We start from the raw sequence: 22,341 nt of genomic DNA, 5'->3' as shown, positions 1-22,341 counted from the left end.
CCTCTCAAAATAAATGAATAAACTTAAAAAAAATGAATAGTATCTCTATTCTTTTATATGAACTATTCTAATTATTTAAGAGAGTAAGTCAATGGGAATTACAGTACCTCCCAATTTACTTGTGCACAAGTTGCAGATCTGCATGTAACTTGAGGGGGCTTGCACTGATCTGGTGGTCCAGGGGCTGTAGTAATATCACATTTTTCTGAAAATGGTCCAAACTAGAAAAACAAACATAACCAGGATTTTCATTTTTCACCCACAGATTGCACAGCTCTCCATAAATATTCACATATATAAATAAGTGCATACATAATCCTTCTCCTTCAAGACTGACTGGTCATAATAGAACTCTAAAAGCATTCGTAGAAAGGAAAAAGATTTAATGATTATGGAAGTTACTATGTCAGGTATTTTTAAGTTTCATTTACTGTACTTTTTTCTCTTGTTCCTTTTCCTTTTTCCTTCATGACTGATTTTGTAAGAAGGGCAGGGCATTAGGGAATTAGGTACATGGAACAAGTCAGGAGAAATTATATGAGGAGTGAAGGAAAGGATACCAATTAAAGGCATGAAAAATGGTAGGCATAAATTATATCTTAAAATTTAGAATAGCTTTAAAAAGGGTATAAAATGTATACTCTCTGGAAGTGCAGAAAGCAAATTATTTACAATGATTGTCACAAATTATCAGAATCCTGAAAATACACATTAAGTAAGTATTAAAGATGCTATCCCAGTGTACTGCAGCCTTGTGGGGCTGACAAGATGATAACTTCAGACAGAACACTATGACTTATGTAAGAACTGCCAAAAAGGACTGACATAAGAAATTTTAAGATAAGTTTAGAGATACAGATACTGAACTTAGTTGGAGAATGGGACATAAAATAGTAAAGTTCACTAACATATGAAGTAATGGGAGGGGAGAGACTTGGCAGTTTAATTTTGTGAAATTATAGAGTAAGGAAACATAATGTTATTCAACTAAGACAAGAAATTACTGCTTTGTCCTGAGAGAATCTGTTTTAATGCAGAGATGAGAAATGTCCTGGTTGAGTGGAAAGGGCTTTGGCTCTGGAGTCTGACAGCCCTGAATCTGTGGCTTATCTCTGTCACTTCTTATTTGGGTGACTGTGGACAAGATGTTTAGTTTTTCTGAGCCCCAGCCTCCTCAGCTGTACAATGGAGATATCACCTGTTTTGTCCATTTTATGGAACTGTACAGATACACAGAGAATACTTTTTAAAAAGTCACATAAAGGCAGAAATGCTTAAAATATAAGTTATCTTTTCCTTAGGCAAAAAATGAATCACAATTAGTAGCCAAATGAAATAAATGCTGTATATAACCAGCCTCAAAAAACTTAATTATCCAAAGTATTTCATCTAATAGTTTTGTTCTTACTCTTTAACTTATTAAGTAAACCCTATTAGCATCACCTGAAAGGCAAACGTCAACCCAGCTAAAGTTCCGAGTGTCACAAATTATAAATGGGGTTTGAAAATACTGAGATTCTATAATAACTATCATATATACAGACCTCTCTCTTATTTATCAATATAGGCTTATTAAAAACTGTAAAATTTGAAGGGGCGCCTGGGTGGCGCAGTCGGTTGGGCGTCCGACTTCAGCTCAGGTCACGATCTCGCGGTCCGTGAGTGCGAGCCCCGCGTCGGGCTCTGGGCTGATGGCTCGGAGCCTGGAGCCTGCTTCCGATTCTGTGTCTCCCTCTCTCTCTGCCCCTCCCCTGTTCATGCTCTGTCTCTCTCTGTCTCAAAAATAAATAAACGTTAAAAAAAAAATTTTTTTTTAAATAAAAACTGTAAAATTTGGAGTCACATGTTGAAAGCAAAATGGCTAACTAATGGGTGCAATTATGTATGTTCTGTGAACTACCACTGTGATTATAATTCAATCAGCAGAGTCTTCCTACCCCCATTTTGTTAGCTGCATGCAGTCTGAAGCTATAAGTCTTTCCAGGAAGAAGGTTGCTCACTGTACATTCTACTTCAGAACCTTGGTAAACTTCTCTGGGTTCATCTTTTTCTACAGGAGACATCTCCACACCATAGCAGAAAATGGGTGATCCACCATCGACCAGAGGGGGTCCTAAAGGTGGAAAGATTTATTCAATTTAACAAAAGGAATATATTTAGTACTAACTCAATTATAATTTATTACCAAAATGAAAATTACCCCATCGTAACTGTATTTCTTTTGCTTTGGGTCTACCCTGTAATCTGGGAGGGAGGCATGGGCCAGGAGGCACAGCTGGAGTCTGCACAAGTAAAGATTCAGATACCTGCCAAAACAAAAGCAATAACAAAACAAAAATGCCCCAACCGGAATGCTTTTGTTAAAGAAAAATAACATGAACACAAAGACTGCATCAATAATTTGAAATTCTACTTGACTATCAATTGAAAAGGAATAAAGTTCTAAATAAAATAAGAACCCAATTAAATCATTAAAACTCTGATTTTATATTAACAAATAAAGACACATATTATGTGACTACTATATACAAAGAAAGTTACCAGAAAAAAAGAACAAAAAACTCATCATCTTTCCATAATTGAAAAACAACAAAAAAATAACCTTCAACAAAACCTACTGGACTAATAAAGATTATTTTTGATCTCATCCAAATGGATCCACAAATCTCTTCTAAGGATGTTTTCATATTCTGTAAATACTGTTTGCCATGTTTTCAGAAGGTTTAGACTATTTTCGTTACTTTAACTGTATATTGTATTTTTAACCTAAATATTAATATACATATATGCATATAAAATCTTTCCTTTCTCTTTTCCACCTAAAAATAATTCAAAAATCAGGTTAACTTTTTCTAGTGCTTGGTATCTTTCCAGGTATTTGGTATTATCTTGGTTTCGATGTTATTTAAAAAATGTGTATCGTTTAGTTTTATTTTAAAAGACTTCTTTTACAAACACTGACATGCACTCAGTACCAGATCCTTAACTGCACTATATTAAGGTTTACACTTAATATTCTTTACAAACATAAATATTTGGTCATCACCTTATTTAGAAAGGTATCCTATATGAGAATGCTATATCACTGTATTAGAAAATTAGGGTTGTTTTTGGGGTGGGATCTGTTCTTTCTAATCCTGGAAGATTTTCTTATTAGATACAGTGAAGCAATTGGATCCCAAGCCTGTTGGGTAGGGCTTGCATGCAGTTTCCTAATACTTCCATTTTCAACAAAATGCTTATAAATTCATTTTTAAAAAAGGTAACTTCATTGCATTAAATTCCATTTGAAAAATAATGACAGTTATTAATGCTCCACGAAACCATTCTTAAACTCATTAAAAAAATACCACTCCTATTAAAAAAATTACCTCTCTAGAACATTACAAATATCTCATATATAATCAATGGCACACTTTAAGTCCATTTAGGTTAGTGATAAATTCTCTAGTAATAAAAATAATTGCCAACTTTCCTGAAATAAGTAATTACTAGAATCTGTGTTTAAACAGTAAATGATTATGGTTTGTCCTGATACACATAATTTATAGAGCAATCAGTCTACAATTATTTTATTTTTATTTCTGTTAGGTATGGCTATTGAACATCATCCTAAAATTTACCTTTATAAATTTTTCTGCAGTATTTTTGTATATTTGTTGTTGCAAAGCTAAGCAACAACCAGACAATAGATACTCACTGAATACTGATTATAAGCCATGTACTATTTTAGAATATTTTGATCACTATAAATTACAGAATATTCTGATCACTATAAATTGATCACCTAAATTACAGAAATTACTTTGGATACATTTCAATATTTGAGGTGGCATCTGGTGATTCCATCTTATTTGACCCAAACTTGAAAAAAAAAATCTAGATGTAAGTATTACCGCACTCTGTCCTCCATCACTGATGCAGTAAACTCGTAAACGATAGAAACAGCCTGGATTTAGTCGATCACAAAGATGTTCCCTAGTAGCTCCACTGTATATCATATCCCATTTGTTTCCTGGAAGGTGAAGAATTATGTTCAATCAGCTACGAGGTAATGTTTAACATTTGGGTATCATGGACACGGCAGGTATCCTAGCTTCACTAAGTAAGTGTTTATGTAATTTGTCAGAAACAATTTAAGCTTGTTTTGAGTTTCCTGGAAATGACCTAATTTTCTTTATGTGTGCAGCTTCCCAGACGAATCTGCATGGCTTTATTGAAATGAAATATCTCTGTAACTCTGTTACAGACTTTGGCTTACATTGATAATTTGCTTTTAATTAAGCATTTTAAATGTGTTTACTGGTCCAGTAATAACATTATAACACACAAAGAGTAGAAAGAACCAATACCACAGGAAGTTTAGTCTTAATTAAAAGACATTATTTTGCAGGAAGCAGTTCAATTCACAGAAATATGGATTGTTACATGTGTTATTCAAAAATTAAGTTCATGAGGCACAGAAAATATTACTAAAACTAGTATAATGTAAGTTAAATTTTAGAAGTTAATTTTTCTCTGACATGTCTGGTTATATATCTAACTGAAAGTTTAGAAAACTAGATATACTGGAACTGAGCAAGGCAAACTCATGAGAAAGAAATAAACTAAAAAAATAAAAGTAATAATATAGGTATACAGCATTCTTACATTTGATTCACTCTATTTCTAGAGATTAGAACTTAAAGTGGATCATAACAGGCAAAATTCTAACTGCTATAAACAAAGGGAAAACATTAAGAGTGAAAGAAAACAGATCATATAAAATGTACAGTCATGAAGAGTAGGGGCATACTGGTATAAATCTATTAATTTTTAATAGTTATTCTTACCATTAGAACCTTCTGCCATCTCCACTACATACTTATTAATGGCTGCACCTCCATTGTCTTTTGGTGGGTCTATCCAAAGAAGTAAAAGTGGTATTAGGCAAAATACATAGGTTAAAAATGACAGAAAATCCTAGTAAGTGGAATACCAAACCTAAGATTGCTTAAAAAATAAAAAGAATCACCCGCAGTGCTTTTTTTATTAATACCAGCATCTCATTAATCTATCGATTTTGCAACAAATAGTATATAAGGTGTTCAATAATAACTATTTTTTCAAGTTTTACTTATTTAAGGTTAGGTTTTCTCCATACCTAACATGGGGCTTGAATTGATGACCCCAAGATGAAAAGTCACACGCTCTTCTGCCCGCCAGGCACCCTAACAAATGTTTGTTTTAAATGAATAAAAGTGATTTTCATTTCTCAGGAGAGCCAGGATGACCCAGGTGACTTTAGCTACAATTTCAGTAATCATTCACTTCACACAGTGCTGTCTCTGCTCACAGTCCTACCACAGATTCCAAGTTCTTCTGTATCAAATATGAACTTTGTATTTGTGTGAGTGTAAAGTTTTCTACAAAAGAGATCCTCAAACAATGAATGATTCTCACATTTCCAATTAAACTTGCTTCAGCTAACAACTGTACTCAACTATCTTAAAAATTATCCTAATATTCAAATCATTACAATCAAATATAAAAGTAATGATGTACAAATACACGTATCTTACCCCAAGTTATTTTAAAACTGTGTGAATGTATCTTTCCTTTAACTGATGGCTTCACAGGTACACCTGGTTTATCAGGGCATGTAGTAAATTCTACTACTTCACTTGGGTTACTTTTACCTTCTGAGTTGTAAGCAATAACCTGTGATGAAAACACAAAGACATAAAATAATTGATATTTGATACCTAATGATATTGGCTTAATGAACAAAGTGATGAGAGATAAGCTCAATCAAATGATAAAGTAAAAGTTTTCAGACTGTGATGGCTTGTTTATATGAGAATGTCTACAACAGGGACTCAGCATATATGAAGAATATTCAGGTATAATCAATCCCCTTTGAGAGCCAGTTCTGGGGATACAGGTGTAAGTCTGTAACAGTTTGATATTAAACTAGAGTCATTACAGGAACAAGCTATAATCTGATGATACTTGATGAGCTTGATTTACGTATTCTTTTACTATTCTTTGGGTTTTAAAAAGATGTCCACAAATTCTTTGAATTTCCTTTATTCAAAAGATAAAGGCTAATTCCTCTTCCCTTTGAATTGCACTTAATGACTTGCCTCTAATACAATGTAGCAGGAATCACAGTGTGTAGCTTCGCTACAGAGAAGCCCATCTGGTGAGGAACTGAAGCCTCTGACCAACAGTCAGAGAGGAAATGAAGGCTACCAACACTTGAGTGAACTTGGGAGCAAATCCTTCAACCCCAGACAAACCTTCAAGTGACTGCAGCCCTAGCTGGCATCTTGACTGCAACCTCACATAAACCCTCTATCAGAACCACCCAGCTAAGCTGGTCTTGAATTCCTGACCCCCAGGAACTGTGAGAAAAAAATGCCTGTTTTTTCAAGTTACTAAATTGTACAGCAATATAATGCATAAGTATTTTTATATTTGACTTTAGAACTGTTAAGGTCTTTATAATTGGTAAATTATTAAAATTCTTAGAATTCTACTATCATGTAACACACACACAAAACCAAATTACATTTATACATACATATAGTTCCTAGCTCTGTCCATTGAGAGGATGCCCAGGAGTAGCAAAACCGTATAGCATTAAGTATACTTAGTACTCAGATATTGGCTTCTAAATACCACGGTCCACTAAAGGGACCCAGGTGCTTTGAGAAATGACCAATTCTGACATTGAAGGATTGGAGACTGGAATATCATGTGCCAGAAAGGAAAGGCTCAAAAGAATGATGGGGGGGGGGGCACATTTCAAAAGAATCTGAAAGGCAGCTCACTCAAAGGAGCTCCCAAATCTGAAACAATGTGAGCCTCATAAATGATAATCATAGTAACAAAATATAACTCACTCAATTAACAGGAATTCATGAGTTCATACTGACATATATGATAAGAGAAAGCTTTTCTTTATAGTATGATGCCAACTGATAGATGTAGAAGGAATGATAAAATTAAAATCACACTTGGCAACCATTAATCATAGTAATAACTGATTCAGGCAAAAATTATCAATGGGTGTTAAAACTAGTAGATGAAAGTGATGAAAAACAAAGTGTTCACACAGTATTTACAAAATACTTGTTAATTACAAAGGGAAAAAGAACAGCTTTACAGTGAAGAAACATAGTAGATGTAATCTTTGACTACCAGTAACAGGACAAATGGAAACTGCACCGCTTGATATAATGTACCAAGAAAATAACAGCATTACTTTTTCTGATATCCCCTGACAAAAAAGCATATTTTGAATGTTTAACAACATCCACATTAAAAAATTTTTTTTTAATGTTTATTTTTGAGAGAGAGAGAGGGAGAGAGAAAAAGAGAGAGGAGAGAGAAAGGGGAGGAGCAGAGAGAGATGGAGACACAGGGGCAGAGACGGAGACACAGAATCTGAAGCAGGCTCCAGGCTCTGAGATGTCAGCACAGAGCCCGATGTAAGGTTCGAACTCACGAGCCGTAAGATCATGACCTGAACCAGAGTTAGATGCTTAACCAACTGAGCCAAGCAGGTGCCCAACATCCACATTTAGATGTTTGTTCCCATTATACAAATAAAAGTCCCATAAAACATTAAAATTGTTTTGAATTTAAATATATATACAGTTTGATAGCCAATGTTACATAGTAAGAAAGTAAAGCAGTAATGCTCATTATTTTAGATTAAAACCAAAGGAGTGAGGTATGTACTTGGCTTTAGAACAATAGGAACAATAAGAACAAACAAATATTTTAAAGGCTTTCAAAGCTTACCTTAAATTTATACTTTGTACTACGTCTGAGATTCTTCACTGTGTAAGCAAGATCTTCTCCATCATATTTAGGCTTAAAACCATATCCCTGGAAAGGGAAAATAAGCCTCCCTTAGATATCTAACAGCAGAAATATGGGGAAAAACAAACATGTAAAAAGATCTAGGTCTTCTTCATCTTCTGTGTACAATGTGATTAACACTCTGTTAAGTGTATTCCTCACTTTGGTACTTTTATCTTCAATGGACAAATCCAGAAATGCTAGTGAATGTTTGTAGCATGAAGGAGACCTCATTTCGAGTAAATACAGTAACCAAGAGACAATCTTCATGCTGAGGGTAAAGTCAGAGCCAATGGTGACTTCACCATAAGTAAGCATATGCCTAGAACTAACAGAATTTCCTAGACAGATGTTGCAAGAGCTAAAAAGAACTATATTTAAACTTGACCTAAACACATAGGTGTGTTTAAGTAAATAAATGAATGGTTGGTTGTGCTGGCAGGTAGGGATGTCACTTAGGTTTTGGAATGCTATTTATAGCTTCAGTAACAATCCCTTACTACTTTTCCAATGTTATTTAAAATTTTTTAAGTTGATATATAGTTCACATGCTACAAAATTCCCATTTTGAAGTATGAAATTCAATCGTTTATAGTATATTCACAAGGTTGTGCAACCATCATTAAATTCTTAATCCCACAATAAAGCCTGCACTTTATTTATTGGTTAGCAGTCACTTCCCTTCTTTTCTCATCTATTAGTATACTTTCTGTCTCTATGGATTTGCCTATATCCATAATAAATGGAATCACACAATATATGGTCTATGTGACTAGGTTCTTTTACTTAACATAATGTTTTCAAGGTTCATTCATGTTGTGGCATGTGTCAGTACTCCATTCCTTTATATGGCTAATTGATATTCCATTGTATGGATATATCACATTTCTGCTTATCCATTCATCAGTTGATAGACATTTGGGTTGTTTCCACTTTTTGGCTATTATGAATAATGCTGCTGTGAACATTCATGTACAAATTTCTGTATAAACACTTGTTTTCAATTCTCTTGGGTATATAGCTGGGAGTGGATCAATGCTATTTTTGACTCATACTGCTTTAAAGTAGCTCTGAGAAGCTACGAAACTATGTAGAACTAATAGAAGACATCCTAACTCATGTTCAGCTTTGTTCTAGCTCATAGAGACAAATCACCGGAAACTACATTCTGGCTGCACTATATAATCTTATAATCTCTCTTCAAATCTTCTCTGGCATTTGGGAAAGCAATGTATGAAAACAGCTGGAAAAGATGGACACGTTATTTCCTTATTTTTTAGAGCTGCTTAGGCTAAAAGGCTGTGGTGATCTTTTCCTCTATTTTCCCTAAACATATATATTTAAAATGTAGTCTATGCTGTTCCTAGGCACAAACGTACATACAAACATACATAAAAAACAAAATCTGCTCCTATACATCAAGAAAACAAAAGACTGAATTCTTCCTCACTCCTCAATATTCCTCCTCAACAATAACCAACCAAGGATTCAAAGGATTTAGAGAAAGATCGAACTATTGTGGCACTATTTACTTACAAGTATTAATGCCACACTGAAATATGTTTTAAACACTCTTACTTAAAATACATATTCGTACTTACTGAAGTTTCTTCTTCCATCTCTAAAATGTAAGAAATTCCTTCATCTGATGGTGTTCCTGAGGGCTTACTCCATTGTAAGGATAACCAAGTAACACCAGCCTTAGTTAATACAGGACTTGCTGGCATAGAAGGGGCACAGCCTGAAGTGTAATAGAAGACTTCTTCACTAAAACCACTGTTGAAACAAATGGTTTTTAAAAATGAATGAATAAAAGTTTTTATAGGTAAAGAACTCATTTCTGATAAATGGAATTTTTTTTTTGAAAGTGACAGTTTTTGATAACTAATTATAATACAAGTAATATATCTTGGATCTGATAATATTTTTATGGTAACCAGATCAGATACCTAAAAGGTGAGTTAACATTCTTTTAAAACTGCAATTTATGTAACTAACATATTCTCTTACAGCTTTTGCTAAGCTAGTAACAGATCTTTACCAACAGAGTGATAAACTAAAGCATAATTTTTAGTGGATAATTTGGACTCTGAATAATTTATGTAAGTTGACTAAATAATATATTTACATTAATATGTATCTTACCTTGTGCCATATTCATTTTTGGCTGACAGTCTAAATTTACAACCCATTGCTGGTGACAGTTTAGTAATTTTAAATTGCTTCTGTAAGCCCATGTAACATTGACAAAATTCTCCATTTCCTTTTCCCTAAAAAAAAAAAAAAAAGGCTGATTATATATTTAAAAAATGGCTGATTATTATATATCATGTATATTATTGTAAAAAGACAAATCCACATCAATTTGTCCTTGATGGACAGTAACATCAGCTAGTGTACATGATAAATCATCTTTGTTACATGACCATCATGGATCTCAAGAGAAAGTTGAGATAACACACATCTTTTTTTAATAAGTCTTTTTTTTTTTTTTTTTTAATTTTAGAGAGAGCGAAAGCATGAATGGGAGAGAGGAAAGTATGCAGCTCAGGACAACTATAGAGTTTCAGAAATTTAGGATGCTACATAAAATGGACAAATTTCTTATTCTCTACCCATTTTTCTTCATTGTGTTGGTAGATTTAAAGGGTGGTTTTAGGGTGACTTCTGCTTCAAAGAAAACCTTCAGTCTGTATTTGACTGCTTTACTACACTCTCCTGTTTTAATGGTGTACAGTTGATTCTATTAAGCTGTCTAAATAGAAAATTGTACCATCTGTAAATAATGATAATTTTGCACCCCCCCCCCCCCAGCCCTGCCACTATATGGCTGTACTTCTTGTTTTAGTTCTAAATCATACTGCATTAATACTAAATAAAGGAGGGAACCAGCAACTTTTGACTTGTTTCTGCTTTGACTGAAATGCTTAAAAAAATTTTTTTTTAAATGTCTATTTTAGAGAGAGAAAGAGTGCGTGTGCGAGCACGCGCGGGGGTGGGGCAGAGAGAGAGGGAACCACAGAATCAGAAGCAGGCTCCAGGATCTGAGCTGTCAGCACAGAGCCTGGCATGGGGCTCAAACTCATGAACCATGAGTCCATGACCTGAGCCAAAATCAGATGTTCAACTGACTGAGCCACACAGGTGCCCCTGAAATGCTTTTATTGTTTAGTGATGGTATTTCACTTGATACAAAAATAGTTGTCAGTTAAGGAATTATCTTTCTATTCCTAATTTGAGTTTTAACTGAGGTAAGTGCTAAATTTTATCAAATGCCTTTTCATAATTTATCCACATATGTATTTTCTTCTAAATTACTATGATGCAGTAATAGATTTCCTAATTCTAAATTCTTTTAAAACTTCTGGAATAAAAAACCTTTTAAAATGTAAAAATAAAACTTGTTTGTGCCTCATTACTCTTATAATACAGGCATATTATTTTAGTGCACCTCACTTTATTGAGCTTCACAGATACTGTGTTTTTACAAAATCTGGTTTGTGGCAACCCTGCATCCAACAAGTCTATTGGTGTCATTTTTCTAATAGCACTTGCTCACTTTGTGTCTCTGTGTCACATTTTGGTAATTCTTATAATATTTCAAATTTTCTCATTATTATTTGTTATAGTGATTTATAGGAAGAAGTCCAACTATAGACATTGACAGGAGTTCGGCAGAAGTTGATCCCAACCCTTGTGGACGACTTTGAGGTTTTAAGACTTCAGTGGAGGAAGTAACAGTAGGTGTGGTGGAAGCAGCAAGAGAACGAGAATTAGAAGTATGGAGCCTGAAGATGTGACTCAATTGCTGCAATCTCATGATAAAACTTGAGCAGATGAAGTGTTGCTTTGTATGGATGAGCAAAGTAAGTAGTTTCTTGAGATATAATGTACTCCTGGTGAAGATGCTGTGAAGATTGTTGAAATGACAACAAAGGATTTAGAATCTTACATAAACTTAGTTGATAGAGCAGCAACAGGGTTTGAAGGGACTGACTCCAGTTGTGAAAGTTTTAGTATTGGTAAAATGTTATCAAATGGCATCACATGCTACAGAGAAATCATTCATGAAAGGAAGAGTCAATCTTTGCAGCAAAACACATTGTTTTTTTTTTGTTTTGTTTTGTTTTGTTTTTTGTTTTTGTTTTTGTTTTTGTTTAAAGAAATTGTGAAGGCCACCCTAACCTTTAGCAACCACTACTCTGATCAGTCGGGAGCCATCGACATGGGGGCAAGACCCTCCAGCAGCAAACAGACTGACTCACTGAAAGCTCAGATGACAGTTAGCAATTTTCAGCAATAGAGTTCATTTATTTATTTGAGAGTGAGTGAGCACATGAGTGGTAGAGGGAGAGAGAGAATCTTAAGCAGGCTCAATGCCCAGTGCCAGAGCCCAATCCAGGGTTTTATCTCATGACTCTAAGATCATGATGGGAGGTGAAATCAAGAGTTGGACGCTTAACTTACTGAGCCATCCAGGTGCCCCAGCAATAAAGTATTTTTACTTTTTTAGTTTATTTATTGTGAGAGACAGAGCGTGTGTGAGCAAGGGAGGGGCAGAGAGAGAGAGAGAGTGGGGAGAGAGAGAATCCCAAGCAGGCTCTGTGCTCTCAGTGGAGAGCCTGATGTGGGGCTCAATCCCATGAACTGTGAGATATGACCTGAGCCTAAACCAAGAGTCAGTTTAACCAAATGAGCCACCCAGGCGCCCCTTTAAATTATGTATATTGTTTTTGAAAGACATAATGCCACTGCACATTTAATAGACTACAATACAGTGTATATATAACTTTAAAAAAAAAATTTTTTTTTAACGTTTATTTATTTTTGAGAGAGACAGAGCATGAACAGGGGAGGAGCAGAGAGAGAGGGAGACACAGAATCTGAAACAGGCTCCAGGCTCTGAGCTGTCAGCACAGAGCCCGACACGGGGCTTGAACTCACGGACCGTGAGATCATGACCTGAGCCGAAGTCGGATGCTTAACCGAGCAAGCCACCCAGGCACCCCTTGTATATATAACTTTTATATACACTAGAAAACCAAAATATTCATGTGACTTGCTTTATTGAGATATTTGCTTTATTGTGGTTGGCTGGAACCAAAACTGCAGTATCTCCAAGGTATACCTGTATACTGCTGAAAATACCAAATCATCAACGGAATTTCTTCTATTCCCTCTGGCCACTCAGCTGCAGAAAAGCAGCAGGGCAAGAGAGAACATGGTAAGTGACAGTAAAACAAAATACTAAATAATAAAGCTCAATATGTTTGCTGTGGTAGGCTGAATAATGGCCTCCCAAAATATCCAGGTCCTAAACCCTGGAACCTATGAATGTTCAGGGACTGTACAGATGTTATTTAGTTAAAACTCTTGAGATAGAAAGATCATCCTGGATCATCTAGGTGGACTCTGAATGGAATTACAAGTGTCTTTTTTAGAGGGAAAAGGCCGTGTGATAATGGCAGCAGGGGTAGAAAAGGCTATCTATCAGATGTAGCCATGGATTCATGGTAATGACCCAGTAATGAAGAGAGTCTCCAGAAGCTGGTAAAGTCAAGAAAATGGATTCTTCTCTAGAATTCCTGGAAGAAGCATGGCTATAGTGACACCTTGATTTTAACCTCAGAGAGAGCCGTTTTGGATTTCTGGCTTCCAGAATTATAAGAGAATAAATGTATTTTGTTTTAAACCCTTGGATTTGTGGTAATTTGTTAAACTAGTCACAGTAAATGAGTACACTTGCCTTTAAGGCTGATGTGAAAAAAAAAATTCCTTCGTCAAGGTAATTACCCAACTGACCACTTTGAGGGGTTTGAGTCAAAAACAAAAAAAAAAATAAAACATGGGGGTGGGGGGTCCAGTCAGTAATGTTGTCTAAGAACACCATTAATTCAGTCATGTACTACCCAAATCATTCATAATGTTTTAAAAGAGGAAAAAACTATTATAACAAATTATTTCTGCTTGAGGATATACACTAATTTTCACCTAATTTAAAAAGATTCAATTTACTCACCTCATCCCATTCTAAAATAAAGCTTTGGATTTTAGAACCATTGTCACTAGGTGCCTAAAAGAAACACCAAAAAACAAAATGAGTACAAATTAGTACATTTGTAAAAGATACTGTGATGATCTAATTTGAGGAACTGATTGTGTTACAGATGTTCTCTGTGACTTAACTCCAGAAAAACTGCACAGAGAATAGATACATATGTATTTATAACATCACAATCCTTTTAAATACAAGGAAAGAAAACAAAGCAAGAGGCTACTCAAGTTTTTCTGAACGGCAATCTCTTGTAGCAAGAACGAACTTAACTTTTATGATCCATTATAAAAAAAAAAATCACTTTGCCTTTTATCAGAAGGTTTTTATCAGCTTTAAATTCCTAGGATTGATCCTGTCATTTTCATTAAAACTCATTTTACAATCTAAAAGTATACTATGTAATACACCAGAGTGAAAGAACCAGAGGGCAGGGAAGAACTCCAAGGGGCACACTGTCTGGATCTTTGCTTCTAGACACAATGTGCTGTTACCTAAGATAAGACTGCTCATTCATCAATCTGCTAATCTTCAGTGGTGAAAATTTCAGTCTCCCTTAGCATTTTATTCTACTTAATCACTCTAGAACTCAAGAGTTTCAACCTTGTTTCTACTTGAATTTTCTTTCTACAATTTCAACTTGTTTCCTCTCTTTAGTCCTCACTTTAGATGCAGAACAACCGATCACTACTCTCCTTATAACTTCATCCATTTGAAGACAAGTGACTCTAAAACTCCTGTTATAAAAATTAAAAAACCTTAGTTTTAAAAAAATGTTTATTTATTTATTTTGAGAGAGAGAAGGGGCAGATGGGGGGGAGGGGGGGAGAAAATCCCATACAGGCTCCTCATTGTTGGCACAGAGCCCAACACAGGGGGTTGATCTCACAAACCTGTGAGACCATAACCTGAGCTGGTATCAAGAGTTGGATGCCTAAGTGATGGAACCACCCACATACCCCAAATAAGCTTGACTTTTGAAAAAGTTCTCCAGAGAACTGTAATTCTCTGGACTCTATCTAGTTTTCATATAATATTGGCAACCATGTTAATAGCAATCAAAGATGGTCAAATTTCTAATGAAGAGTCTTTTCTAACATGGAGGTCCCAATTATCTGTGAAACATCAATACAGATCTTATGTTTCAAAATTAAACAATTTTTTTAATGTTTATTTATTTTTGAGAGAAAGAATGTAAGCAGGGAAGGGGCAGAAAGAGAGGGAGACACAGAATCTGAAGCAGGCTCCAGGCTCTGAGCTGTCAGCACAGAGCCTGAGGCGGGGCTTGAACTCACGAGCAGTGAGATCATGACCTGAGCTGAAGTTGGACGCTTAACTGACTGAGCCACCCAGGTGCCCCTTATGTTTCAAAATTTTAAAAAAACTGTATAATTTTTAACTGGTTAACATGACCAGAATTTGCTATGTAAGTTACAGGAATAGCTCACTGATTGGCACAGCAATGGCACTTATAAATGACTACAGCAGGGATGGGGCAGAACTGAAACCCTGGGAAATTCAACTCTTACACAGCAGAGGAAGAGAATCCCAAGATAAAGACTGCAAGTATCAGCAACAAGTGTGTGATATAAAAATATACTTCCCCAGAGTTAATGCCGCCAGATTGTTCTAGTCTAGTTGCTAAGGTTGCACACGTATTTTCCTTAATTTCTTCTACTTTATTTTGTGAAGCTTTTCAAGTCAAGGAAATGGATTCTCCTTGAGTCCTTGGGAGAAGCATGCCTATAGTAACACCTTGAATAACCTGTGACCATCTCTCCAAGATAGAGGGGAAACTATTAAGTGTAAAGTGTTTTACATTATCTCATTTAATCCTTATATCAGCTCTTTACAACTGTTATCCAAACTATACAGAAGAGGAAATGGAGGTTTTAAACAACCCAAATAAGTAGCCCCAACCATGCTGATTACCATGCATATATAGGGCCATTTCTGAAGAGTACAAACCTGGGTAACCTGTGTGGGCCACAAAGAGGTAGCACTGTTTATATCCTACACAGACCTGCTAGGATACTGTTAAAGACAAATTTCAAAATTCAATTTTATCTTTAGAATAAAGAGCAGTGCCCTACAGAAATCCCAACCTACATGAAGGTCACTGGGCTGCTACCCTAACTGTCCTACCAAAAGGAAAGAACCTTAGCATACTGACAAACAAAATGCTACTCTGACATGAAATAAAATTAGTCATACTTAATCACACATGAAAATGTATGTAGAACACACTTGTCTGATTTATGTGTGCTAACATAAGTACTTCTTGAGTACTTATGTAGAAGTAAGTACTTATTGAGTACTTCTTCCTACATAAAGCATCTAATATCCTCAAAAGAACTAAGGACTAACAAGCCCCAAACAAGTAGTAAGCTCCAAATTTTCAAAATCTTTCAGAAAGAAAGCTATCCCTGAGTTTTACTCTTTGGGTATAAGCAGATAATTAAATAAAGACTAGCAGTTATTTTTCTCTTTGCAAATCAATGGTTGCTATGGTATTCCCTTCTGGGGGATGTTTATACATTTTGTTGGGGGTGTTTCTGACTATCACAATAAGGGCAGAGGGAGGAAAGGCTGACTTTTAGGACTGGGGATCAAGGATGCTAACGGTTCTGCACAGCATGGGGCAATACACACAATGAAAAATTGTTCTCTTTCTCTAGGACTTCTCTGAATGTCTTCCTGGACATCCACGTAGGTGAAATATCTGTTTATAATTATCAGAGCCTAGAACCTAATTTCATTTTACAAGGTATTTTTTTTCTATAGTTTTAAGTTACTGGATTTTGCCAAAATATAACTACTCTGCAATTTGAGAAAGACTACTTAATTTTGTTCAAAAATTTACTAACACTCGTGTATCATTTCAGCAAATCATGTCTCCAATGACAATGCTATATGTGGTATTTGAGTTACCAGTTCTATCTGTGGTATATGTTTACTTCATTATATCTCCTTGTGCAGGTGGACCTAAACATTTATATGTTAACATATATATTATTCTATTAAAATGCAGAGTATTTAATGGAATATTCCTTTAAGCCATCATATTGATATTTTTAAAACTCTGAGTCTAGTTATTATAAACCCCATTTTAGGATAAAATTCAGGATAAAGACATTGGGATGAGCTTGAGAAGCACTGCTGAGACTCTTAATGTTATCCCATGTCCAGTACAATAAGGACTGATAATTATATATGAATCTTTCCTGCTATATTTACATATAGTGAAGAAAAGCCATTAGGAGTATTACTTAAAGATATAACAAATGCCCATATACTATATGTAAAGAAGAAGAGCAAGTTAGCTTAGAGTTCTTTTTGTATCCAAAAAAAAAAAAAAAAAAAACCCAAACAACAACTGAAATTTAATATTAGTGGGGGTGGGAGGAGTAAACGTCCAGTTGGAAATACTCTAAAGAATATTGTTACCTTCCATTGCAAAGTGAGTGAATTTTTGGTCCGATTGGCTATCCTTGGTGGATTAGGTACATCAGGTTCACAGCTTAAGGTGGTAAAGCTTTCAGCTTCTGAAGGAGTTCCCTTTATAGAATTATATTCTGCCTGGACTCTATGGTGATAAAATATATAGTTTTAACCAGCAGAATCACTGTATCCTACCTTCAACAGCCATCAACCTTTAAGTACTTGGAAATTAGTAAGGTGCCCTCTAAATATTCTATCTAATTCTATCTAAGAAAACATGGGTGGAGTTTCTGGCCGGCTCAGTTGGTAGCTTGATCTTGGTGGTTGTGAGTTGAGGGCCCATGTTGGGTATAGAGATTATTTAATTTTTTTTATTTTTTAATGTTTATTTATTTTTGAGAGACAGACAGACACAGAGCACGAGCAGGGGAGGGGCAGAGAGAGGGAGACACAGAATCTGAAACAGGCTCGAGGCTCTAAGCTGTCAGCACAGAGCCCAATGCGGGGCTTGATCTCACGAACCATGAGATCATGACCTGAGCTGAAGTCAGTGCTTAACCGACAGAGCCACCCAGGAGCCCCTTTAATTTTTTTTTTAATGTTTGTTTATCTTTGAGACACACACACACACACACACACACACACACACACACACACACAGAATGCAAGCAGGGAAGGGGCAGAGAGAGAGGGAGACACAGAATTCAAGGCAGGCTCCAGGCTGAGTTGTCAGCACACAGCCTGATGTGGGGCTCAAACCCATGAATGGTGAGATCATAACCTGAGCTGAAGTTGGATGCTTAACCAACTCAGCCACCCACACGCCCTGAGATTACTTAAATAAAGTCTTTAAAAAAAAGAAAACACATGCATTAGAAGTAAAGGATGGCCCTTAAAAAAAAGAAAGACAGGATAGACCCTTGGCTTTCATCTTTTTTTTAATGCAACCCAAAGTAAGAAACACATTTTAAATTGTGACAAAACTGTATGTGTGATTATGTACTTTCTCATACACATACTTGAAAGGAAAGAGTCCTGAAACAATATCCCTAAGGGTAATATACAGATACTTTCCATTCTATTTGATTATTTCTTTTAAATAATGCTGAATCTAATCCACAAAATTTCATGATTCAATATGGGTTGCAATCTACAGTTTGAAAAGTACTCAGATGGACAATACTTAGGGTTCACCCACAGAAAGTCTAATTAAAGATTTAATTTTATAGTTTAATAGGAATAATCCTAACTACACTTTTTTTTTTTTTTAAACAGAGGTGACTAACCAAGTATACATTAATGACTCACAGCTGGGAAGGCTGAAAATGTTGGTAATTTATAATAGAACTACGCAGAATAAAACAGTATCTAAGTTACTTCTTAAATGTTGTGATTTTTTTTTTTTTTTTTTTTTAAGATTTTAAGTAATCTCTATACCCAACGCAAGGCTCGAACTTAACAACCCCTCATCAAGAGTCACACACTCCACTCACTGACTGAGCCAGTCAGGCGCCCCTAAATGTTGTGAAATTTTAAGAGTTTTAATATCCCAAACTCTTTCTGGAACAGGATGTAGTAAAAATACATTAAGTACAAGCCAAATATTATTTATGTTTCTGTTTAGTAAAAATTTCAAAAGCTGGGAGTTTTCCATGTGATAAATTAGGTATGTAGACATATTATTATCTATATATTCATTCCAATCCAAAAATCTTACAAACAGGATGATTAACCCTTCAATATAACATTTCAATGCAATGTTTTTGGTTTTTGTTTTTTTTTTTGGAATGTATTAATAATTATACCAAAAGAAAAACCAAAGCCAACATATTCCATGTTTTAAATCCAAAATTAGTACTTAAATTATATGCTATGCTTTTAATGAAATCATTTTAAAAAACTACCTACACTATATCATATTAGAGCAATACACAGGAGTTCCTTACTTTGCATGGTAATCTGTAGCTGGCTTGAGATCATTTAAAGTGACACTTGTTTCTTCTCCTCTGGGGGAAAAAAAGGAACATTTCACTGTCTGATAAATAAGCATTTCCAGAAGATTTACATTATGTGCTACCGTTTGTGGTAGTTTATGAAATTATACAGCTTTTTACTTTACCAACTATAACCATGTTCAGATTCCACTAGTACAGAATTTGTGTAATAAGGATATGTGCCAAACTTATGTATTTGCATATCACTTTAAAACAAAAAGGTGTCCTAGGCAAATCAATTGTGTAAGCCAAACTTTTTTTTTTGAAGTGTAGTCAGGAAAGATATTTAGTTTATTAAAAAAATTAAAATCAGTACAGTTTCAATTATTTAAAAATCCATTTTGCCCAATTAAAATGTGAAATACCACGTGTGCTCCTGAAAGCAAAACCACTAAATTTTTACAAGGAGTGTGCCACTACTGCATTTTATTAGAATGTAACATGGAACCTTATTTAAAATTTTATAGTTTAATGAGATTAGAAAAAAAGTGAATAATCTGAAGTATAGCGTTTTACTCATGGCCACTATTACACTCTCAGGTTTTCAAACATAATGGCACACATCTTTTTAAAATAATAACTTGATACGACTACTTGTATATGTGGTCAAAAACCCAGACCACTTTCCATCTTTTTGTAAAAATCACTATTCTCTGTTCCATTTCCTTCAGCCAAATTTCTCTCCTCTCATTTTATGACACCCTCCTCCATCTTTTCTCAAATCAAAACCAGGAAATATGAGAAAGAAAACCTTTCCCATTGAGGGAAGAACACTTAATGAATTGGGCAGTTTCAGTAGAATCTTCGGAGAGAGACCTTAACTGGTGCAGAGTAAAGAAGGTGACTAATGTCCCTCTTCTGCTCTCTGATCAGGCTGCAAATGGAAATAAACGCTTCATCTTAGCAGACAGCTATAACTAACTAGAAACAGCCATTAACATAAAAAGAAACCTTGATGTTGATGGTCTTTTATCTCTTATTTACCCCATAGGTAACTCTGTCTCCTTTAAGACATATGAATAGAATAAACACAAGGAAGTCTCAATAGAGAGAAGGAGACAGGACATTTTTCTAACCGTACGTTACTAGATGATAGATACTGGAGCAGTTTCACTTTCCTTTCTTCCTTACATTAGCTATTTTTTGAAAAGATACCAAGAAGGCTATGTGTCCAGTGTTCTATGCTAATTATCATCATTCAAATGACTAACCCTTTTGCAATCTTCCCAGCGCTTAAATTATAATAATCAACTTCACTCTTTACTTTTCCATTAGAATAAGCAATATAAACCATTTCTATTTGACAAACGAAAAAAACTATTTTACAACTGTCAGTCATAAATGTCACATTTTTAGCCAATGACTCTAAGGCTTCTTGGTGTGTAATGAAACTTTTGACCCAAGGAAATAAAACTTTTGAACCAATCAAAATATGATTATTAACATACCAACATACAAATAAGGAACAATGATACTAACTTCATTTTACAATAGGGCATTAGCTTGACATGTAAGAATTAAAGCCAACTCCTTGGAGGAGAATTACCTGATTTCACAAGTTCACAATCTAAGAGTTCTCCATTTCTGATCTGGGCTTCTACTGCTACGATTTATACTTATATCTCAGGAATATGTGAACAGTGAAACATTTATTAGGGAGTCTACTGAAAACTATTAAAGCTGAATGTGGCCAATGAAAGCAATTATTCCAAGGGAGTGTAGACAGATGTGTACCAGCTGGCATTTGGATTACATACACTGAAATCAGTATCAATTATAAATTAATAGATTCAAAATGAAAGCATCAAGAGGGAAAAACAGAACAAAATTAGTATTAAGCTCTTTATATAAACCCCTGGCTTATATAATGGGAGGGAGTGAAACATAACAAATACTTACGCATATACACTTTTATATTTCCCATCTTTCCCAGTACTTGAGACCAGAATATCGTAACTATAGAGCTCTGGCACGGTAGTCTCATCTGTTTCACCATTTATGAAGCTGGAAGGAGGTGACCAGGTTAGTACTACTGTCCTTGACTGGATGTCTGAGGCCTGCAAAAACATAATATTTAGAGCTGTCTGAAACAACTGTAATGAGCACAAGGAACAATGAAAATCTAATGAGGTTTCAAGATTAAACAAAATATATCTGTATCTACTTATAAAAAATGGCTCACAAACAGAAGCCTATCCATTTGTAGAAGAGATATAATTTATTGTGAAAGGGCAAATGGGTTCAATAAAAAAATCCAAGGACCATTATGGGCCACTTAAAACTATTAGTGTAAACACCATACACAAAAAAGAATGGGGGAAAAAAGTCCACTTATAACGTATTTGAAAAGGTTCATTTCCTCAATTTAGAAAGTATCTTATGGGGTACCTGTTTCAGTCTAGTGTCTAACTCTTGATTGTGGCTCAGATCATGATCCCAGGGTAGTGGGACTTAGTCTTGTGTCAGGCTCTGTGTGAGCATGGAACCTGAGATCTCTTTCTCTCTCTCTTTCCCTCTCTCTCCCCCCTGGCCTCCCCCTCTCTCTTTCTGCCCCTCTCCTCTGCTTGTGCTCCCTGCTTTTAATTAAAAAAATAAAACTAAAGTGTCTTACAGTAAGAAAACAACTCGAGAAAAATGAGCAAAGGATATAAACTGACTAAAGAAATATAAATTGATAATCTAACAAATGATGTGTAAATGCAGTCACAATTAAATAAATGTAAATTAAAACAAGATACCACTTTTCATCCAACAGACTAGGAAGATTAAAAAGTTAGTAATGTGTCCACTGTGTTAAGGTTTATAGAAATGGGTTGAAGTATATATACAACGTTGTATTAGTTTCAGGTGTATAATACAGTGAGACTGAACAATTCTATACATTTCTTAGTGCTCACCATGGTAAGTGTATACTTTTCTTTTTTTTTAAAGATTTTATTTTTAAGTAAACTCTAAACCCATTGTGGGGCTTGAATTCACAACCCCAAGATCAAGAGTCACATG

The 22,341-nt window shown here is 35.0% G+C and overlaps 1 protein-coding gene across 4 annotated transcripts in view; it reads right to left on the bottom strand.

Moving 5' to 3' along the window:
* FNDC3A (fibronectin type III domain containing 3A) overlaps positions 1-22,341 on the bottom strand; it is a 143,224-nt gene that overhangs the window by 16,268 nt on the left and 104,615 nt on the right. For all 4 annotated transcript variants that reach the window (XM_058685735.1, XM_058685759.1, XM_058685744.1 and 1 more), the window contains 13 exons: positions 21,238-21,395; positions 19,291-19,350; positions 17,351-17,489; positions 13,871-13,924; positions 9,997-10,121; positions 9,453-9,627; positions 7,792-7,878; positions 5,562-5,700; positions 4,833-4,901; positions 3,897-4,015; positions 2,201-2,306; positions 1,938-2,113; positions 108-221 (listed from right to left, as the gene is read on the bottom strand). In XM_058685735.1, coding sequence (XP_058541718.1) covers positions 108-221; positions 1,938-2,113; positions 2,201-2,306; positions 3,897-4,015; positions 4,833-4,901; positions 5,562-5,700; positions 7,792-7,878; positions 9,453-9,627; positions 9,997-10,121; positions 13,871-13,924; positions 17,351-17,489; positions 19,291-19,350; positions 21,238-21,395 — 1,521 coding nt within the window. The remainder of the gene's footprint in view (positions 1-107; positions 222-1,937; positions 2,114-2,200; positions 2,307-3,896; positions 4,016-4,832; positions 4,902-5,561; positions 5,701-7,791; positions 7,879-9,452; positions 9,628-9,996; positions 10,122-13,870; positions 13,925-17,350; positions 17,490-19,290; positions 19,351-21,237; positions 21,396-22,341) is intronic.

Source organism: Neofelis nebulosa, chromosome 1, assembly GCF_028018385.1.
Source record: "Neofelis nebulosa isolate mNeoNeb1 chromosome 1, mNeoNeb1.pri, whole genome shotgun sequence".
In the NCBI taxonomy this organism is placed as follows: domain Eukaryota; kingdom Metazoa; phylum Chordata; class Mammalia; order Carnivora; family Felidae; genus Neofelis; species Neofelis nebulosa.
The sequence above is the reverse complement of the archived record's forward strand: the minus strand, read 5'-3'. Positions and strand labels throughout refer to the sequence as shown.